This window comes from Paroedura picta, chromosome 10 (genome assembly GCF_049243985.1).
Source record: "Paroedura picta isolate Pp20150507F chromosome 10, Ppicta_v3.0, whole genome shotgun sequence".
NCBI classification, from domain to species: Eukaryota; Metazoa; Chordata; class Lepidosauria; order Squamata; family Gekkonidae; genus Paroedura; species Paroedura picta.
The window spans coordinates 81,937,923-81,955,558 of NC_135378.1; the positions used below are offsets into that span (position 1 = coordinate 81,937,923).

Genomic DNA, 17,636 nt, shown 5'->3' on the forward strand with positions numbered 1-17,636 from the left:
GAAGATGTAGGCAGGAAGGTTCCATTCTGCGAGCATAAATGCTTTCTGCAGGGAATCACCGTACCAAAAGCTAACAAAATGGACAGCATTGTGTAGCAATATCAGCTGCCATGTACCTAAGCTAGGCTTTCTCAATCAGAGTTTCATGAGACCCTGAGGTTTCTTGATGCCCCTAGGAGGGTTTCCCAAATGGGTGGGGGCTAATTCATTTTAAAGATATTTTTAACATTTGTTAAACATTCATTGGGTGATAAGACCATACACGGTCATGTCAAACCCCCCCCCCCCCCCAATGGCCAGTGATGTGCCTGGAGGGGGCCGGAAGGGGAGGGGCCTTGGGTGGGCGTGTCCACAGCTCTGCTTGCCAACCGTATTCTGCCCAACCGTGCCATTTCTGGCCTTTCTCAAAGCCTGAGGAATGTTTCAAGGGTTTCTCAACATTAAAAAAAGTTAAGGAAGGCTGGGCTAAGCATTATACAATAAAGACCGAGAGATGCTTCTTAATGCAATACGGTAAATAGTTTCTGTTTCGAACATCCTCCTGTGCAAAGTTGGAGCATGTGCATGCCCATGAAAGCTTGTACCCAGAAATAAACGTTGTTGGTCTTAAAGGTGCATGCAAAGTTTGCATGCAAACTCTATTCTGTCACTTCGGACCAACCCGGCTACCCAACTGAATCTTGTCATCATAAGCAATCATTGGTTCCTGTTGAATTAACTGGTGTTTTCTTCTGCTGTCTGTCTCCTTCCCCCCCCCCCGACTCCCCATGTTTACCGTTACGCCCTTTTCTCTGTATAGCGAAAAGGATTTGGTGAAACAGGCAAAAACCTTAAATAGTGTAGCAAACAAACTGATGCAGAAGCACCCCTAGGCTCTTCTCCCCCCCCCCCTCCGTTGCTGCAGCTGGTCCCCTCACAACTCTGACATCTCAACTCAATTATGAGGGAAAAGCAGAAGGAGGCCAATAGGAATCTAGACATCAGACTTAAGAAGAGTTGGTTCTTGGTGTTATTGCCTAAAGTTGACTTAGAATTTTGTGATTTTTTTTTTAAATCTTCTTTTGGGGGGCAGGAGGGAAGCGTTGGCATAGAATCCTAACCCTGCTCTGGTTCTTTGTTGTTTAGGGGTAGTCAACCTGTGGTCCTCCAGATGTTCACGGACTACAATTCCCATGAGCCCCTGCCAGCAAACGCTGGCAGGGGCTCATGGAAATTGCAGTCAACGAACATCTGGAGGGCCACAGGTTGACTACCCCTGGTTTAAACGGTTTGACCCATCCACACACCCCAGAAAGTTGCAAAACCAGTGAAATAGCCGTTCTGCAATCCAACATGTATATAGCAAAGCAAAGCTTTTAACGTTTTTTCCACGCTGGGTGGCCAGGGTTCCCTCTAATTTTCCCTCCTTCCTAAGTGGAGCAGTTTACAGCCTGAGCAAAACACACCTGCTGCTGAAATCTTAAAATGGGCCATGCAAGACCCCAGATTGGCTCCAGATTGCTGCTGAGAGGGGCTTCCTGGGCTAATAAGCAGCCGCTCACCCACACAGCTTGGAGGGAACGCTGTGCAGCACGCTGGAAGGCCGCAGAGCCTTTCCCCCTGGCAATATTAAATTCAGCGGTAGGCCAGGTAATTCTCTGCGTCGCTTCATGGTCAAGTAGCTGAAACAAGCATGGTGGTAGAGGTGGAGAGCCACCATGGACGCCTGCCGCAAGCCATGCTCCCTTAGCCTCTGCCGTCCCGTTTGGCCTCCATGCCAAAACACGACATTCCCAGACACGATACTCCCAGACCACTGCAAACTTGATCGGATTATAGCCCTTAACTTTACAGTGACACAAAACACGTCCCTGGGCCTTGTGTGTAGCTGGCCAGTGCAACTGACTGGATGATCTCTGCCTAGCCTTGTCTTATTCCTGGCTCTTCTCCTCTCTTCAGTTCTCTGTGGGTGCCAGTGCACCGTTTCTGTGTGGATTAGTGCTTCTCTTCTGATGTATAACCCCCCGTGGTTTTGCTGTCGCCTGCTGTGCACGGGTGTGAAACGATAAGCAGAGGCAGGCAGCCCCTCCTCCCAAGCAAACGCTATATATAATGCAAACTGAAATAGTACTAAGCCACGGGTGGCCAAACTGTAGCTCTCCAGATGCCCACGGACGGCAATTACTATGACCCTCTGCAGCACTCTGGAAGGGGCTCATGGTAATTGTAGTCCAAGGACATCTGGAGAGCCACAGGCCACCCCTAGTAGGCCGTGGTTGGGACAAACCGGGGCTGTTTCCACCCTGCCTGCTCGTTAAGGAAGAACCCTTCACACACTCTGTTTTAGGCGACCTGCTTAGTAGCTACATTTTAAAGACTGGACCCCTTTCTTAACCGTCGCACTGCCTTCTACCTCTGACTTTATTACCACTATAATTAAAATCTCAGCTAATCTCTTGAACTGAAGGACGCCGGCAATAGTTACGTGCTGCTCTTCTCCTCTCCCGCAGCGTCGTATTTCACAGAACAGTTCGTAACGGGTTTTTATCTCGTTATCGAAGAGACGGGAACGGAACCGGTAGCGAATTACTGCTGGTCAGTCCTTAACTCAGAGTAGCCACAGCATACATGTTTCCTTTTGCTCATTAACATTTGCGTCTCCGGCTTTGGTTCGGGTAGCTAAGGATTCTGGCAATATAGCGAGAGTCAATCTGAAAAGGAGGAAGCATAGGGGAATCAGTGCAGCTCAAGTCTTCTGAGTGAAACAGGACATCTTTCTTCTATCATTGAAAGCATTCTCTTTGCTGGTCTCAGAAGAACGCTGTTTAGGCATCTCTGTCAATGTTCTCCAAGGTGCCTGAAGTCTACCTTCATGGGTATAAATAGTTTACTCTTCCTTAGGGGAGGTCCCCCCTTCATGTAGAGCTTTTTTTTAACCAGTGAAATTAAAAGCAGTGGAGTGGGTTGTAAAACCTGCAGGGTGGTATCCATTGTGGACCTGAATGTTGCACTCTGCTCATAAGAATATAAGAGCCCTGCAAGATTAGGCCAGGGGTCCATCTAGTCCAGCGTCCTAGAATCCTAGAATAATAGAGTTGGAAGGGACCTCATGGGTCATCTAGTCCAACCCCCTGTACTATGCAGGACACTCACATCCCAGTCGCGCATCCTGTCTCTCGCACTGGCCAACCAGTTCCTCTGGGTGGCCCACAACAGGGGTGACCAAACTCTGGCTCTCCAGCTGCTGGCAGAGGCTCATGGGAATTGTAGTCCATGGACATCTGGAGACCCACAGTTTGGCCACCCCATCATAGAGGCCGAGGCCTTCATAAGAACATCAGAAAAGCCCTGTAGGATCACACCAGTGGTCCATCTAGTCCAGCATCCCATCTCATGCAGTGGTCAACCATTTCCTCTGGAGGACCAGCAACAGGTCATAGAGGCCAAGACCTTCCCCTGATGTTGCCCCCTGATGTGGCACTGGGATTTTGATGGTGATTGCCTCTGAACATGGAGGGTTCCCTTTAGTCACCATGACCTCTCCTCGATCAATCTGCCTAATCCTCTCATAAAGCTGTCCATGCCTGTGGCCATCACTATGTTCTCTGGCAGCTAGTTCCACATTTTAATCACTTGCTGTGTAAAGAAGCATTTCCTTTTGTCCGTCCTGATTCTACTGCCCATCATGCAACCGTGTAGCTTACATAAACTTTGGCAGAGCCATTTTTAAAAAATGCCAAAGGCCCTTCTGTAAAGATACCCAATCCGTTTGGACCGGAAACGATTAAGACAGCCTGTAAAACTTGCATCCAAGACTTGGGGGACCTTTTAGGGCAACTCCCAATTTGCAGTTAGGCTTGTTACAAGCTCTCCACCTCTGAAGCTTAGCCTTTGAGCTTCCCCGTGATCGAAACCCACCAGGCACTCAAAAAGGAGATGCCCTAGCCGGCTGACGTCATGCTTGATGGGCCAGTAGGTGAAAGAAACAGAATATATTCTCCCTTCCCGAAGGAACCAGTGCCCCCTCTCCCCACTTTGTGCAAGGAATACATGCAGGGGTGGCCAAACTGTGGCTCTCCAGATGTTCATGGACTACAATTCCCACAAGCCCCTCCCAGTTGGCCATGCTGGCAGGGGCTTATGGGAATTGTAGTCCACAAACATCTGGAGAGCCACAGTTTGGCCACCCTGGACATTGCCCCCAAATAACTTTCAGATATGGAAGCTGTCCAAAAGTTGGCAAATGGAGGCTCTGCAGGGAGGGAGGGAGGGAGAGGTAGAAAGCATTCTTGGTTAACAGGGCGGGCTTTGACCCCCTGCTGCCATTGTATCCCTTTCCTTTCCTCCCTCCCCTCCCATGGGTTGGGACTGCTTTGCTCATCCAGCCAAAACCCTAAGCACTCACAGTATTCAATTGACTTTGACATGGGGGTGCCTTCAAAGAAGGGCGTTCCCCAACACACACACACACACACACACACGGTTTATGGACTCAGCGCTACATGGACTCAGGAAACATTTACCCGTTTCCAATGCTTTGAATTGCCAGATAGTCTCGGGTGACCATTTCAGATCTCGGCTGAGCACCGGTTGTTGCCTGTCTCGTCTCCTAGCCTGACGGTTATGCTGAGTCTCGGTGCACAGCTGGCAGGTGCCTGTAGGATGGAAGTCAGCCCCCCCCCCACCCCATTCTGAACGGACCACCTTTTCCCGCATTGCCGTGATGCCTCGAGGGGACAGGAGGCCCCGTGACCCTCTTGCTCGATCTAGACCCCCTGCGTTGCGTGACCTGATGTGACAGTTGTGGACGAGACCAGGCGAACTCCCCCATTTCTTAACGATAGTTAGGTATCCCACGATGCAAGTTCCAGTTACATGTGTCAAGCTGCAATGTAACGTAAACATTTTAAAAGAGAGAGAGAGAGAAAAAATTGACTTAATACTGTGTACCTGAGGTTTGCTTTGAGTATGGGTTAAAAGTGACGTTTTATGTTTATCATCTACTGACTGTAAACTGTAGTAATAGAATAATAATAAAAAAAAGAATTGGAAAAAGACGTTTCTTCTGCCTGGTTCACCGACATTTTGATTTTCCTTTAGATTACTTTTGGTCATCCCCCCCCCCTTACTTGCCGTCCCCGTGAGTCCTTTCTCACCCCACCCACCACCCACCGCCCCGCAGCATTTCCCCCCCCCCCATTCAACTCGTCTGTTTCTTTATTTCATTTAATTTGTCGCTTGAACTCAGTCTTCCTCCCCACCATGGCTTTTGTTTTTTATCACAAGTTCATGTGGCTCAAATCCAGATTGCAGCAGGCAGAGAAAGAGTGCCAATCCCTGGAGGAGGACAACCGGCTCTTCAAGCAGGAGTTCGGAGAGAAGATCAACAGCCTTCAGCTGGAGGTGGAGCAGCTCAGGAAGCAGCGGTGAAGAGATGGTTGATTTTGGTTTTGGGGAGGGGAAGCTGGCCGTTGACCGGACTGGGGAGCTTTTCTCTGCTCCGCGAGACAACAGGCACGTGTTACATAGCAAGTCCCGCCAATCCAGGAATTGAGCTCTGAACTTCCCAACCAGAGTGCAAGTTTGTGAGGTTCCCGCGATCCCCCCCCCTTTTAAAAGAAATCTTCTTTATTGGGAAGAAACAATTCAGGTAGACAGTAATTCTTGACGAAACTGAAGCACACCAGATACTTGCCCCCGGATCAGTTCCACAGGGCCTGCAAGACAGAGCTGTTCCACCAGGCTTACAGTCAAGGCCTAAAATAACATCCACCAATCAAGGCTGTCCTCGCCGCTGGAGGAAGAAGAGAATTGGTAGATCTGCTCCTTTACCAAAATCCCCCCTGTCTGGGAATTTTAGTTGGGGGCATTATTGACTCAGGCATTATAAGCAAGCATAACACATCACAGAGCAACACTCTGTGTCACACAGTGGTTAATAACCAGGTAGTTTCCAACCGTAGGTACATGTTTCTCCTCCCCCCCTTTCTTTTGCAGAAAAGGAAGATTAGACAAACTTGTTAATTGTGATTTGGTGAGAGCCTTTGCTAACAGTCAGAGTAACTGTTTGGGGATTCAGGGAATTAATAGAGTAGAAGCAGTGGGCATTTATGTCTTGCAGGCACTTTGACAGCTTCAAGGAAACATTTGGATATAGCGCCACTTTCAGAAAAGGAACCTGGCAAGGCGGCCCTTTGGTTTGATCTGGTTGAACTGTTCTGTGTTGTGTGATTAATTAGGAACCTGCCCCACTGAGAAAAATAAGAAAATGCACCTAGCTGGTACAGGCCAGGGGTCCATCTAGTCCAGCATCCTCACACAGTGGCCCAGCAGGTCCTTTGGTGGGCCAGCCACAGGGCAGAGAGGCTGAGGGCTTCCTGATGTTGCCTCCTGGCTCTAGGATTCGGAGGTTGACTGCCTTTGAACATGGAGGTTCCCTTCAGTCACCATGGGTAGTAGCCATTGATAGGTTTATCTCCTAAGGACCTATCTAATCCCTTGGAAGCGGTCTATACCTGTGGCCATCACTACATCCTCTGGCAGCAAATGTCTCACTTTAATCACTCTGTGTAAAGAAGTCTCATCGTGTTAGGTCCGCGCACGTTGAGTGCTGGTTATGAGATCGGAGGTTTGCTTCAGTCAGCTTTCTCATTTCTTTTGGCTCCGAAGTGTTCCTTTTCAAGTCCTCGTTCTGAAGATTCTCTGAAAGGCTTGTAACCAGGTGGTTCTTTTCCTTCTTCTTCCCTTTTCTCCTCTTCCTTTCAGTGGCTTTTTTGTTTTGAATTGAGGCCAGTAAGCGAAAGCTCCTTCTTATTGAATACTTACTCGGCACTGTTTCTGCAGGAGCCAACTCGAACAGGAATTGAAATGGGCACGAGACCGGTGGTCACCTTCTCGTTACGGGATTCCGGACACCAAGAGCTTGCACGGCCCAGGCAAGGACTTCCTAAAGACCGGGTCAAAAATGGTAATCTCCTAGGCTTGGTAGCAGTGCCTTCTTCCACATTTTTCAGTTGCTTTGAGAACTTTGAAAGTTGAAGAGCCCTGATCTGGGCGGCCCAGGATAGCTCCATCTCATCAGATCTCAGATGCTAAGCCGGTCACCCCTGCTTAGCAGTTGGAATGACCAGCTTGGCGTAGCAGTTAAGGGAGCAGTGAAGAGCGGCAGCCTCTAATTAGGAGAACCGGGCTTGATTCCCCCAATCCTCTGCATGCAGCAGGCAGCTGGGTAGCCTTGGGCTAGTCACCGTCCTGTAAGAGCTGTTTTTCTTGCAAAGCAGTTCTCGCAGAGCTCTCTCAGCCCTCACCCTGCCTCACAAGGTGTCTGTTGTGGGGAGAGGAGGGGAAGGCAATTGTAACCAGCGTTGGGTCTCCTTTGGGTAGCGAAAAGCAAGGTATAAAAACCGATTCTTCGTCAACCACAAAAGAAGTCCAGGGTGGCCATGCAGAGGCAGCCAACGGCAAACCACCTTTCCTTGCCTCTTGCCTTTGAAAACCCCCACGGGGTCGCCATAAGTCACTTGCAGCTCCAGGGTGTTTCCCACATTTTGTATCAGCATCCCTGAACCGTTCTGCGTCTGTGTGTGAAGTGCTGTTGGTTCACAGCCAACTTAGAGCAACCCCAGCCAGGGGCTTTCAAGGCAGCTGAGAAGCAGAGGTGGGTTTGTTATTGCCTCCCTCTGCAGGAGGGTCTCCTTTCTGAGCACTGACCCTGCTTGGCTGATGAGGTTAGGCCACGCTGCCTTCCCTTCCTGAAACACCTTGAGTTTACATTTCCTCTCCTCTGTGCATTCTCCATTCATTGTCATTGTTATACCCGCACGATTCATTTCAAACACTGTAATTAAGATCTGTTATTTGGGCCTCTTGGAGGAGATACTTGGTGCCGGAGCAGTCAAGATACTCCAAGAACAGGGGCAGCTAACAGGGGACAAATAGTGCTACAGTTGGGAGAAAGGGAATCCTGGGCATGGCATGCAAAGGAGCAGGCACAGGATACAGAGCCAGGCTCTTGCTGCCAGGACAGGACAGGAAGATTGATCCCTTCTCCTGGCTCAAATGGGGGACTTCACCAATCCCCCCCCCCCCTTATTCCTCTTGGCCAGCTTTCACAGTCGTCAGTCAGTATGAAACTGTTTTCAATCAGCGTTAAGTTTTCCACAGTCAGGGCTAAACCCTTAACGGAGCTCTCTGCATCAGCCAGTTCCCAAGTCTTTCTACTCAGTGGATGCTAACCAATCAAATCCCTTCCAGCAGCTGTCACTCAAGGCTCTCTGGCTCTGTGAGGCATTAACCCCCCACAGCCCTTCACGTGCTCACAGGCACAGTTCGTCACGCCTACCTCTTAGGGCTGGTCAGGAGAGGCAGTATAGAAGTCCAATAATAAAAAATAAATAAAAGCAGGAAGCAGGGAAAGGAACACATACGTACAGCCTTGCACTTATGGGGGGTGGGGGTGGAAGAGCATGATATATCCTACTGCGATTCTCACATCTGGCTCTCTTGATAGCATCCTGGAAGCAAACTCCTGGAGGGAGATTCGCAGTGGAGAATGTCGGCGAAGGAAGAGAACACAGCACTTCCAATCAAGTACGGGATGAGGAAAAATGAGCTTCTGTTTTTTTGCTTTAGCCTTATTTTTTATGGTCTGCTCAGTTTTATGGTCATGCAAGTATTGGAGACTGGACAAGCATGGTGTAGTGATATGGTCTCAGAATTGATTTGCCACTTCTCCTGCACTTGGGTGGCCTGGGCCAGTCACAGTTCTCTTGAAGCTGTTCTTACAGAGCAGCTCTCTCAGAGCTCTCTCAGCCCCACCTACTTCCCAGGGTGTCTGTTGCGGGGAGAGGAAGGGGAGGCAATTGTAAACCACTTTGGGACTCCTGCAGGTAGTGAAAAGCGGGGTATAAAACACCAGTTCTTCTCTGAAATGCAAGGGCCAGTTTTGTAGCCATGGGAGGGCATCGGGAACAATTACTGGCACTTCCATGTAGTCTCTTTGTGCTTGTTGATGGATTTTCTCAGCAGTCCCAGCAGGGTGCAGGGACGGTCATGGCTCCTGGAGTCGTCTCCAAACAGGTCTGGTGGATCTGGGTTTTGGGGGGAGAGTGTGCAGGGAGGGGGGAGCCCACTTTGAAAAACATCCTGAAAACTACCCATCTGAGAAGCCTGTTCCGTGTTCTTTCGAAGGGCCTTCAGACGGCTGCAGTGTTTGCTCAGGGGGCTGGGCAGGTCTTGATAGTCTTGGCCAAGGATGTGAGACTCCCACAAAGGGGCACCAGCCGGCATGACCATCCCTGCCGGCCCAAATACCAAGCCAGGGAAATGGTGGTGTCCGGGCGGGTTAAGGCCTGCGGTGCAAATTGGGCACAGTGCAGTTTCTCCCTCTGTGACTGCTGATTTAGTGCTGAGCCAGGAAACAAGCTCTTCACATGGACATGCCCACAGACCTGCTTGATGATCTCTGATTTGTTAATTGCAGAAAGGGAAACTTCCTTTGGGGTTACATAAGAACGTAAGAGAAGCCAACTTGAAGGCGGCCAATGACCCATTCAGCCCAACATTCCATAGTCATACGGTGGCCAGTTCTCTGGGGCCATCAGGAGGTGCCCCAGCAGGGCCAGAACTCCAGTAGCCCTTTCACTGTGACCCCCCCCCCCCAAGCATCATGAACACAGAGCATCACTGCCTCAGACAGAGGGTTCTATCTGTACCATGTGGCTAATAGCCACTAAGAACATAAGAGAAGTCAAGCCAGCATCTTCATGGTGTTATTTCCTGGCCTCAGCCGTAGATCTGAGGGAACAGCTGTCTTGCAGGCCCCCCAGTCCTGCTTAAGATCCTGGAGGGTCTTGATGTCATCAGGGAGAGCGTTCCACCAGGCCAGGAGGTCGAGGCCAGATTCACTTTGAGGCCGGGGGCCTGAGCAGATTTTGGTTGCTTTATCTTAATTATCTTTTGGGGGCATAATGGAAGAGGTGGTCCTACAGATATGGGGACCCAGACTGTTTGGGGCTTTAATGGTAAGTATACTTGACCCTGGGTTATTTGAAGGAAAGGGAACGGAACGGTTGCTGTGTATCTTTCTGAAGATTGCAGCTCCTCTTCATTAGGGGGAAGGGATTGCCTTGTCATATTTAGAGTTCATTAAGAGAAAAAGGTGTAGTAGGAAGACACGAGACTTTTTAGAAACATGCTAACTTATAGGAAAGCTTGAGTAGTCGCTCCAGAAAAATTAGACTATCATCATAGGTTTTATAATAATAGCAAATGCAGCGTTCAAAATCGGTTGTTCTTCTCTGACCAGCAGAGGCTGGATATGCTAAGAGCGTGGACATGTGACAAGCTTGCATGAATCCACCTGCTCTTTGAGAACAAGGAATCTCATTATGCTTGAGAGCCAAATTATACTATACGAAAGGCGGCTGAAATGACAACACAGATATCGTTTTCATTGTAGGGCGCCACCTAATGGACAAGATGGGCACGTAAGTAATGATTTTGCTCATTGTGGAATGCTAGAAAGTCCCTTGTCCCGGGAAGAATCTTCCACGTATTAAAACGAGGAACTTCTAAAGGGTCCTGCCATTGGCTGCCTCTGCATCACAGCCCAGGACTTCTTCGTGGCCTCCCATCCGGGTACAAACGGGGCCGATCCTGCCGGGCATTTGGGAATGCTAAGAGATCGGGCTAGCCCGGGCCATGCTTAACATGGGGAGACCATTTTCTGCGGTTGTCAGAGGGAAAATTCATACCTTTGTAAAGTATGATTATTATATTTTTATTCCCACCACTCTCAGAACTGGCTCGTGGCAGGTGACAAATAGTCTACAATTAAAAACCCCATTAAAATATCAAAGACAGGACATAGTTACAACAAAGGAGCAAGGAACATGGCAGTGTAAATCACTGCTCATCCCCCCCATAACCACAGTAGAGGAAGCGGCAAGAGGGAGCCGTAGCCTAACGCCATAGCCGGCCCCGGCGTACTGCTGCTTAGTAGGTGTAGCATATCCAGCTATGCAAGTTTTGGATCCTGGGAGGCTAAGGTTTCTAGTTTGTTAGATGGCAGCTTTTCTCAACTTTTTAACTGTTGAGAAACCCCGGAAACATTCTTCAGGATTGAAGAAACCCCAGAAGTGGCACAATCAGGCAGAATATGGTCAGGAAGCAAAGCTGGGTCCATGCCCACTCAAGGCCCACTCCCATTCCCGCCCCTTCCCACCCCTCCAGGCCCATCATTGGCCATTCTGTGAGTGGGTGGATAGATTGACATGGCCATATATGGTCCCTATCACCCGTTGCATGAGAAGTCAAGCAATAGGCAAGAAATCTTTGCAGTCTCGATTTGACCCTTTTAGCGGCTGCAAAGTTAAACGTTTGTGTCTCCATCTCAATCACTTAGGGGCAGACCACTGGTCCCGGGAAGTCAGAGCTGTGCCAGCTGTGCCAGGAAGAAAGCACTCGGAGCCAAAAGAAGGTGAATCTAACCCCAAGAGTGGGGGTGGGGGTGGTGATTATTTTGGCCATCAAGGTGTAGGCAGTGTATGGTGATCGCAAAGGGTTTTCAAGGGAAGAGACATTCAGAGGTAGTTTTCCATGCCCTGCCTGGGCATTGGTGGTCTCCCATCCAAGTACTAACCGGGGCTGACCTGGCTTCGTTTTGCTTTCCCCGAGAGACATTCTCATGGCCTCCTTTGCAAAGAGGATTGAGACCCGTCAGCTATCTTGTTATATTTTTATCCCATTCTTCCCCTGAGGGCCCAGAGTGATTCGCTGCTCCCATTTTTGGCAGGGGGCAGAAGGGCAAGGTCTCACCTACTGCTGTCAGCAATTGATTATCTAGTCGCCCTTTATTTTCTTAATGTCAACACATTTATTGAATCCAAGATGTCTTCCGTGCAATTCAGTCGCAAGTGAATACAAACAAATCCAAATTGCTGTTTTTTCCCCCTATTTATCTCTGGAATCTGTCAACCATTGTCATTGTGTTGTATGTTGATTTACCCTCACACTGGCCTATAAGTATGAACTGATTACCTCTATTTCATAGTATTGTATCTGAGGAAGTGTGCCTGCACATGAAAACTCATACCCTGAGTAAATCTTTGTTGGTCTTAAAGGAAGAAGAAGAAGAAGAAGAGTTGGTTCTTATATGCCGCTTTTCCCTACCCGAAGGAGGCTCAAAGCGGCTTACAGTCGCCTTCCCATTCCTCCCCCCACAACAGACACCCTGTGGGGTGGGTGAGGCTGAGAGAGCACTGATATCACTGCCCGGTCAGAACAGTTTTATCAGTGCCGTGGCGAGCCCAAGGTCACCCAGCTGGTTGCATGTGGGGGAGCGCAGAATCGAACCTGGCATGCCAGATTACAAGTCCGCACTCCTAACCACTACACCAAACTGGCTCTCTGGACTCTAAATTTGTCCCATTTTATCCTCACCACCCTCCTGTTAACTAAGTTAGGCAGAAAGAACTTGTAATTGGCTTAAAGCCACCCTGCATGTCATATTTTGAACCCAGGCCTTTCCTAGCCCTAGTTTCCACACTCAACTCAGGCCTCTCCGAGTCTCTCAAACTCAGTGTTAGAAACAGGGCGGGCTGTAAGTGAAATAGACAAAACCCTCTTGCTGAACGAAGTCAGGCCGTGGGCATTTTCGAGCTGCTTTGGCAACAGGGAAGATTGTAATCCAGGGCTTGATTTCCAGCCCTAGAGGCTACTGGGGTTGATTGTGGCAGATCATTGCAGATAGAAGCCTGTTAGCATCGGGCCAAGTCATTAACCACTGAGTGCCGTGTTTGTGTTTCGTCTTGAGTCCGAATGTGTACCGGAATTCAGAAAACTGGTTAAATTTCATCCGCTTGTTTTCCCTTCCTCAGAACGTTTGCAAGAACTGCGGCGGGGTCTTCTGCGAGGCCTGCTCCGCGAACGAACTGCCTCTTCCGTCCAGCATCAACCCGGAACGCGTCTGCAACCGGTGCCACGAGCGCTTGATGCAGCAATATTCCGCCAGCCCCTCATAAAGACTTGGGAACACAAGTCCTGCCGAACGCTGCTTGTGTGCACTGTTTAACCTCCACTGTGAAGCACCATCTCTTCTGAATGTCTCTGCAGCCGCTTGGAGAGAACTCTCACAGAAACAGGGCCTGGGACCTGCTGGGATTGCACCGACCGACCATCCGTCTTTTAACTGTTCGTGTTGAAGGATCCTCGGTGAACCACCCGTTGAAGAGCTTTACCCAGCGTCCTGCCTCTGCTGGGAGGGCATTCTGTGCTCTTGAGCATCCGCGTTGGAAGCCAAGCGTTCGTGGCGTCTGTTTTTGCAGGCATAGAAGACCCTGTTGAGGTGGTTACCTGTACATCTGCAGGTGCATCAGAACTCTCAGCTAGGGACAAGTGCACAACCCAAGAGCCTGTGGAAAGATGAAGGGTACTTCTCCTAGGATGCAAACCGTGCAGATGGGCGTGTTTTGGGACTAGCTCCCTGAAGTCACGTGACCTAGACAGGGCCAGCGTGTGTCACTTGTCCCCTTTGCTGGCTTATGTGGATCACACATCCGACTTCCTAAGAGGGAGCTGGTGAATTCACACTCAGACAATCTCTGATCTCTCTGAGTTACACAGCTCTCTGGAGGGGGGAGGCATGCGTTAGCCAGTGGATCCAGGGCACTTACTCTGACTCATCCCATTAAGAGGCCCTGGGATCGAATTGCATAACTCCTGAAAACAAATTAAAGGCAATTGTGTTCAGTCAGAGACAGCTGTGATTCCAACATGTTTCCACACATTAACTTTTGCTGAGGCTGATTGCATACCCGTGCTGCTTAAAAAAATTTTTTATTCCACCAAACTCGTTGAGGGAAAACATGGGACTTGTGAATGGCACTGCATTATTTTTTTAAACTGCACAGTCGTCTGCAAGTTTGCTATCAAAAAAATTGGCCAAGATCTTTTCTTTTCTAAACTGCCTCACGGTAGACCCATTTTCACAGGATGAATTCTTTGAGCCAGTGGAGTAGAACTTGAATCCTGACTATTTTGCCTGCTTAAGTGAAAATCTGCCCAGTTTGCATATTGAAGTAGACTTAGTAGGACTGTACGGACTTGTTCATGAGAAAAAAATTAATACGATTTCATAAAGAATGGGTAATTTCTCCTCTGTAAGCTAATGGATGTCAGGAATGTGAGCCGGGTGTCCCAGAGCGTATTCTGAAGCATAACGGAGCAGACATACCTCTCAGAGGAGTGCTGGCCACTTAGTGATTCCAAAGGCTTCTTCTCTTGGCCCTTCCGCAGCCATCTTGGTGAGCCACGTCACATGCCTTGTGGGAAAAAGGGCTGCGAAGATCTGCAGAATGTAACCCAATGTATGCAGCTGGTATTTTATTGCTGTTGTGTTAATGTTACGTAGACAATCAAATATTTAAGGAAGCACAGTTGGTGTGGTTCATTCTTCAAGTGTGCTACCTTTAACAGAGATGGAATTGAAGGAAAACAGCGCCACACCCGCTCCTTAGCAATTGGCACAGAGAATGCATAAATTGAAAAATCAGGAGAATTATGCTGCAGTTTTTAGGAACAAAGGCTATAATTTCAATGGGTTCTGTTGTTAAGGGAAGGGATGTATATGATCCAATGTAGAATATTAGATGTTTTGCCTTAAGCCAATTCCGGCAGAATTGCTCCTCCTGAGCACTGGAGCATGTTCCTGCCCAAGGTATGACAGCAGCCTCAGCGGAGCCAGGATGCTACCCTACTTAATTTGGGCTACTTAATTTGTTAATACTTATATCTCACTACATGCTATATAGCAGAACAGGCTTTTCCGGGAGGTGGAGGGTTCTCCTTCTCTGGAAGTTTTTAAGCAGAGGTTAGATACAGAATGCTGATTCTTTATAACTGAGGCAGATTGTAAGTGGGAGCAGAAGGGATTTTGTTGCTTGTGACCCTTTCTTGCATGCCCAGGGAAATGCTGATCACGACCTTGGCGGCAGGTAAATTTCCTCCAGACCGGACCAACCAGGGATTCTGGTGGGTTTGTGTGTGTGTGTGTGTGTGGGGGGGGTCATCTGCACATGGAACTGGAGTCACTGTGATGGGCAGGTAGAGTTGTGCAATTCCTGCATTCTGCAGGGTTTGGGACTAGATGACCCTGGAGAGTCTGCAATAACAGGCACAATTGGATTAGGTGTGATGTTACCAGTGCTGATCTCTCCACACCCAATCCAGGAATGTTGATGATTGTCATTAGGCATCTGAAATCACTCCACACTCTTTAATATACAGGACCGATGGACTCACGTTCTGGCTGTATCTGAAGTGAGCAACGACTCATGAAAGCTCCCCTGCCACCAATTTTGTGAGTCTTTAAGGCAGGCTTTCTCAACCAGGGTTTTGTGAAGCCTGCAGGTTTCTTGATGGCCCTGGGAGGGTTTTCTGAATGGGTAGGAGTGAGTGATATGACCATGTGGTCATGTGGGCCCACTTACCCCTCCCAAAATGGCCAATGATGGGCCTGGTGGGGGTGGGAAGGGGAGGGACTCCGGGTACATAGCTGTGCTTCCCAACCATATTCTGCACAATCACGTCGCTTCAGGGGTTCAACGGTAAAAAAACTGAGACTGCTTACTTTAAGGTTCTCCTGTACCCTGAAGTTAACATGCTTCTTTGCCAATACAGTATTCTAAAATATTTCTTTTACTAGATTTAAAGCCCATTTTATTTCAGAATAAAATGGGCGCTACCCCCCCCTGGGGATGGCGCTGGGCGGCTGCCCAAGGCGGCAGAAGCCTTCCCCCCCCATGGCAAAAGGCTTCCGTGGGGATGGGGATGGTGGTGGGGGGCTCTGCAAGCCAGCCAGCGCCGTCCCCGGGCCCGCAGAAGCCTTCCCCCCCCCACCGGCAAAGGCTTCTGCAGGCCCGGGGCCCCAGGGAAGGTTTGCCCTCATGGGGGATGGGGTGGGTTGGGAGGTGCTTTGCACCTAGCGATTTGGAGCTGGGCTGTCAAGTGGAGGGCCCAATCAGGAGGCGCAAAGTGCCTCCCGATTGGGCCCTCCGCTTGTCAGTCCAGGGGAAGGGGACAATGGGCACCCTTCCTCATCCCGGACAGGGCCCGCCCTCAGGGCCCTTACTCTATTATTTTATCCTCTTCGCAGGAGCGGGTCCTTCTTGGCCCTTTTGATATTTGTTACAACAGGAGCACGAGGACTAGAGATAAGTGGCCGCTACCATGAATTGAGGCTTTTGAACTCTGGTGCTGGAGAAGACTCTTGTGAGTCCCTTGGACTGCAAGGCGAACAAACCGGTCAGTCCTAGAGGAGATCAGCCCTGACTGCTCCTTAGAAGGCCAGATCCTGAAGATGAAACTCAAATACTTTGGCCACCTCATGAGAAGGAAGGACTCCCTGGAGAAGAGCCTAATGCTGGGAGCGACTGAGGGCAAAAGAAGGGGACGACAGAGAATGAGGTAGCTGGATGGAGTCACTGAAGCAGTCGGTACGAGCTTAAATGGACTCCGGGGAATGGTAGAGGACAGGAAGGGCTGGAGGATCATTGTCCATGGGGTCGCGATGGGTTGGACACGACTTCGCACCTAACAACATAATAACCATGAAAATAAATTATCCTACACTCTACATAGCTGAATGACAGGTCAAGGGGGCCATGGGAGAAAGCCGTCTCTTTCAGGGAAGAGGGGAGAAGCTGCTGCCTTCTTGACCATGCAGCTGTTGCCCTGCCCACCACGCACCCAAAAGCATGTCCTCCTTTCCTCTTGGACAGCCCCCTTCTGGTGGAGTAAAGGTATGTGGTTCTCCCCCCCCCCCGCCCCCGCCCTTTACAGTTCTGCAAATTGCTTCTGAAAAGGATTAAGAACCCTTAAAAAGCACAGTCTAATGAAGGAGGGGAGGAAGTTTTTCATTTATTGTATTTATACATTAACGATCAGACAGGTGAAACTAGTCAGCTCTGGGTAATTCCTGTGAGCAGTATCTGCCAGCACCGGTTTTGAGACCACAGGTGCTGTCCACAGCATATACTGGCCACTGCTAAGAACGATGGAATGCACACAGCAACAAGCCACGTGAAATCAGGTTGCTTAATAAAGACTCTGTAAAATAGATACCACTTTGCACAGAAAAATAAAGGAGGGCGGACAGATCGCATAGCAGAGCTAATCACGAGTCTCACGAACCTCAGTACATGGCTTGGATGTTCCAAGACTTCACAAGTAGATCAGCCAATGATAATTTGAGTATTTCTGCAAGGATGGTGGTGGCCATGACGTGTAGACATACACTCCCAAATCCACCCAGGACAATGCAGGCATTCTGTTCATATGCCAGAACTACTTAATGCAGGGGTAGTCAACCTGTGGTCCTCCAGATGTTAATGGACTACAATTCCCATGAGCCCCTGCCAGCATTTGCTGGCAGGCGCTCATGGGAATTGTAGTCCATTAACATCTGGAGGACCACAGGTTGACTACCCCTGACTTAATGTACCGGCTGGTTCAAAGGTTCGCCACCTGAATTTGGGATGGGCTCCCCTCAAGTTTTCAAAGGAAAAAAAGAAACGGGACAACGAAATTTACCCTGCTTAAGAAATAGCAGAAAGCAGATGGGTTGCTTAATCTCTGAAGTATTAACTTGAGCTACGAGA

The 17,636-nt window shown here is 49.3% G+C and overlaps 1 protein-coding gene across 9 annotated transcripts in view; it reads left to right on the plus strand.

Moving 5' to 3' along the window:
* The window catches only part of RUFY3 (RUN and FYVE domain containing 3), a 59,180-nt gene extending 44,766 nt beyond the window's left edge, over positions 1-14,414 (plus strand). For 4 of the 9 annotated variants that reach the window (XM_077301147.1, XM_077301148.1, XM_077301149.1 and 1 more), the window contains 6 exons: positions 5,286-5,405; positions 6,823-6,946; positions 8,489-8,568; positions 10,439-10,466; positions 11,384-11,458; positions 12,858-14,414. In XM_077301147.1, coding sequence (XP_077157262.1) covers positions 5,286-5,405; positions 6,823-6,946; positions 8,489-8,568; positions 10,439-10,466; positions 11,384-11,458; positions 12,858-13,001 — 571 coding nt within the window. In that variant the 3' untranslated portion in view covers positions 13,002-14,414. Of the gene's footprint in view, positions 1-799; positions 5,240-5,265; positions 5,406-6,822; positions 6,947-8,488; positions 8,569-10,438; positions 10,467-11,383; positions 11,459-12,857 lie in introns of those variants that run through there. The other 5 variants (XM_077301152.1, XM_077301153.1, XR_013224982.1 and 2 more) reach the window with 4 other exon arrangements.
* Positions 14,415-17,636: the final 3,222 nt, after the last annotated feature.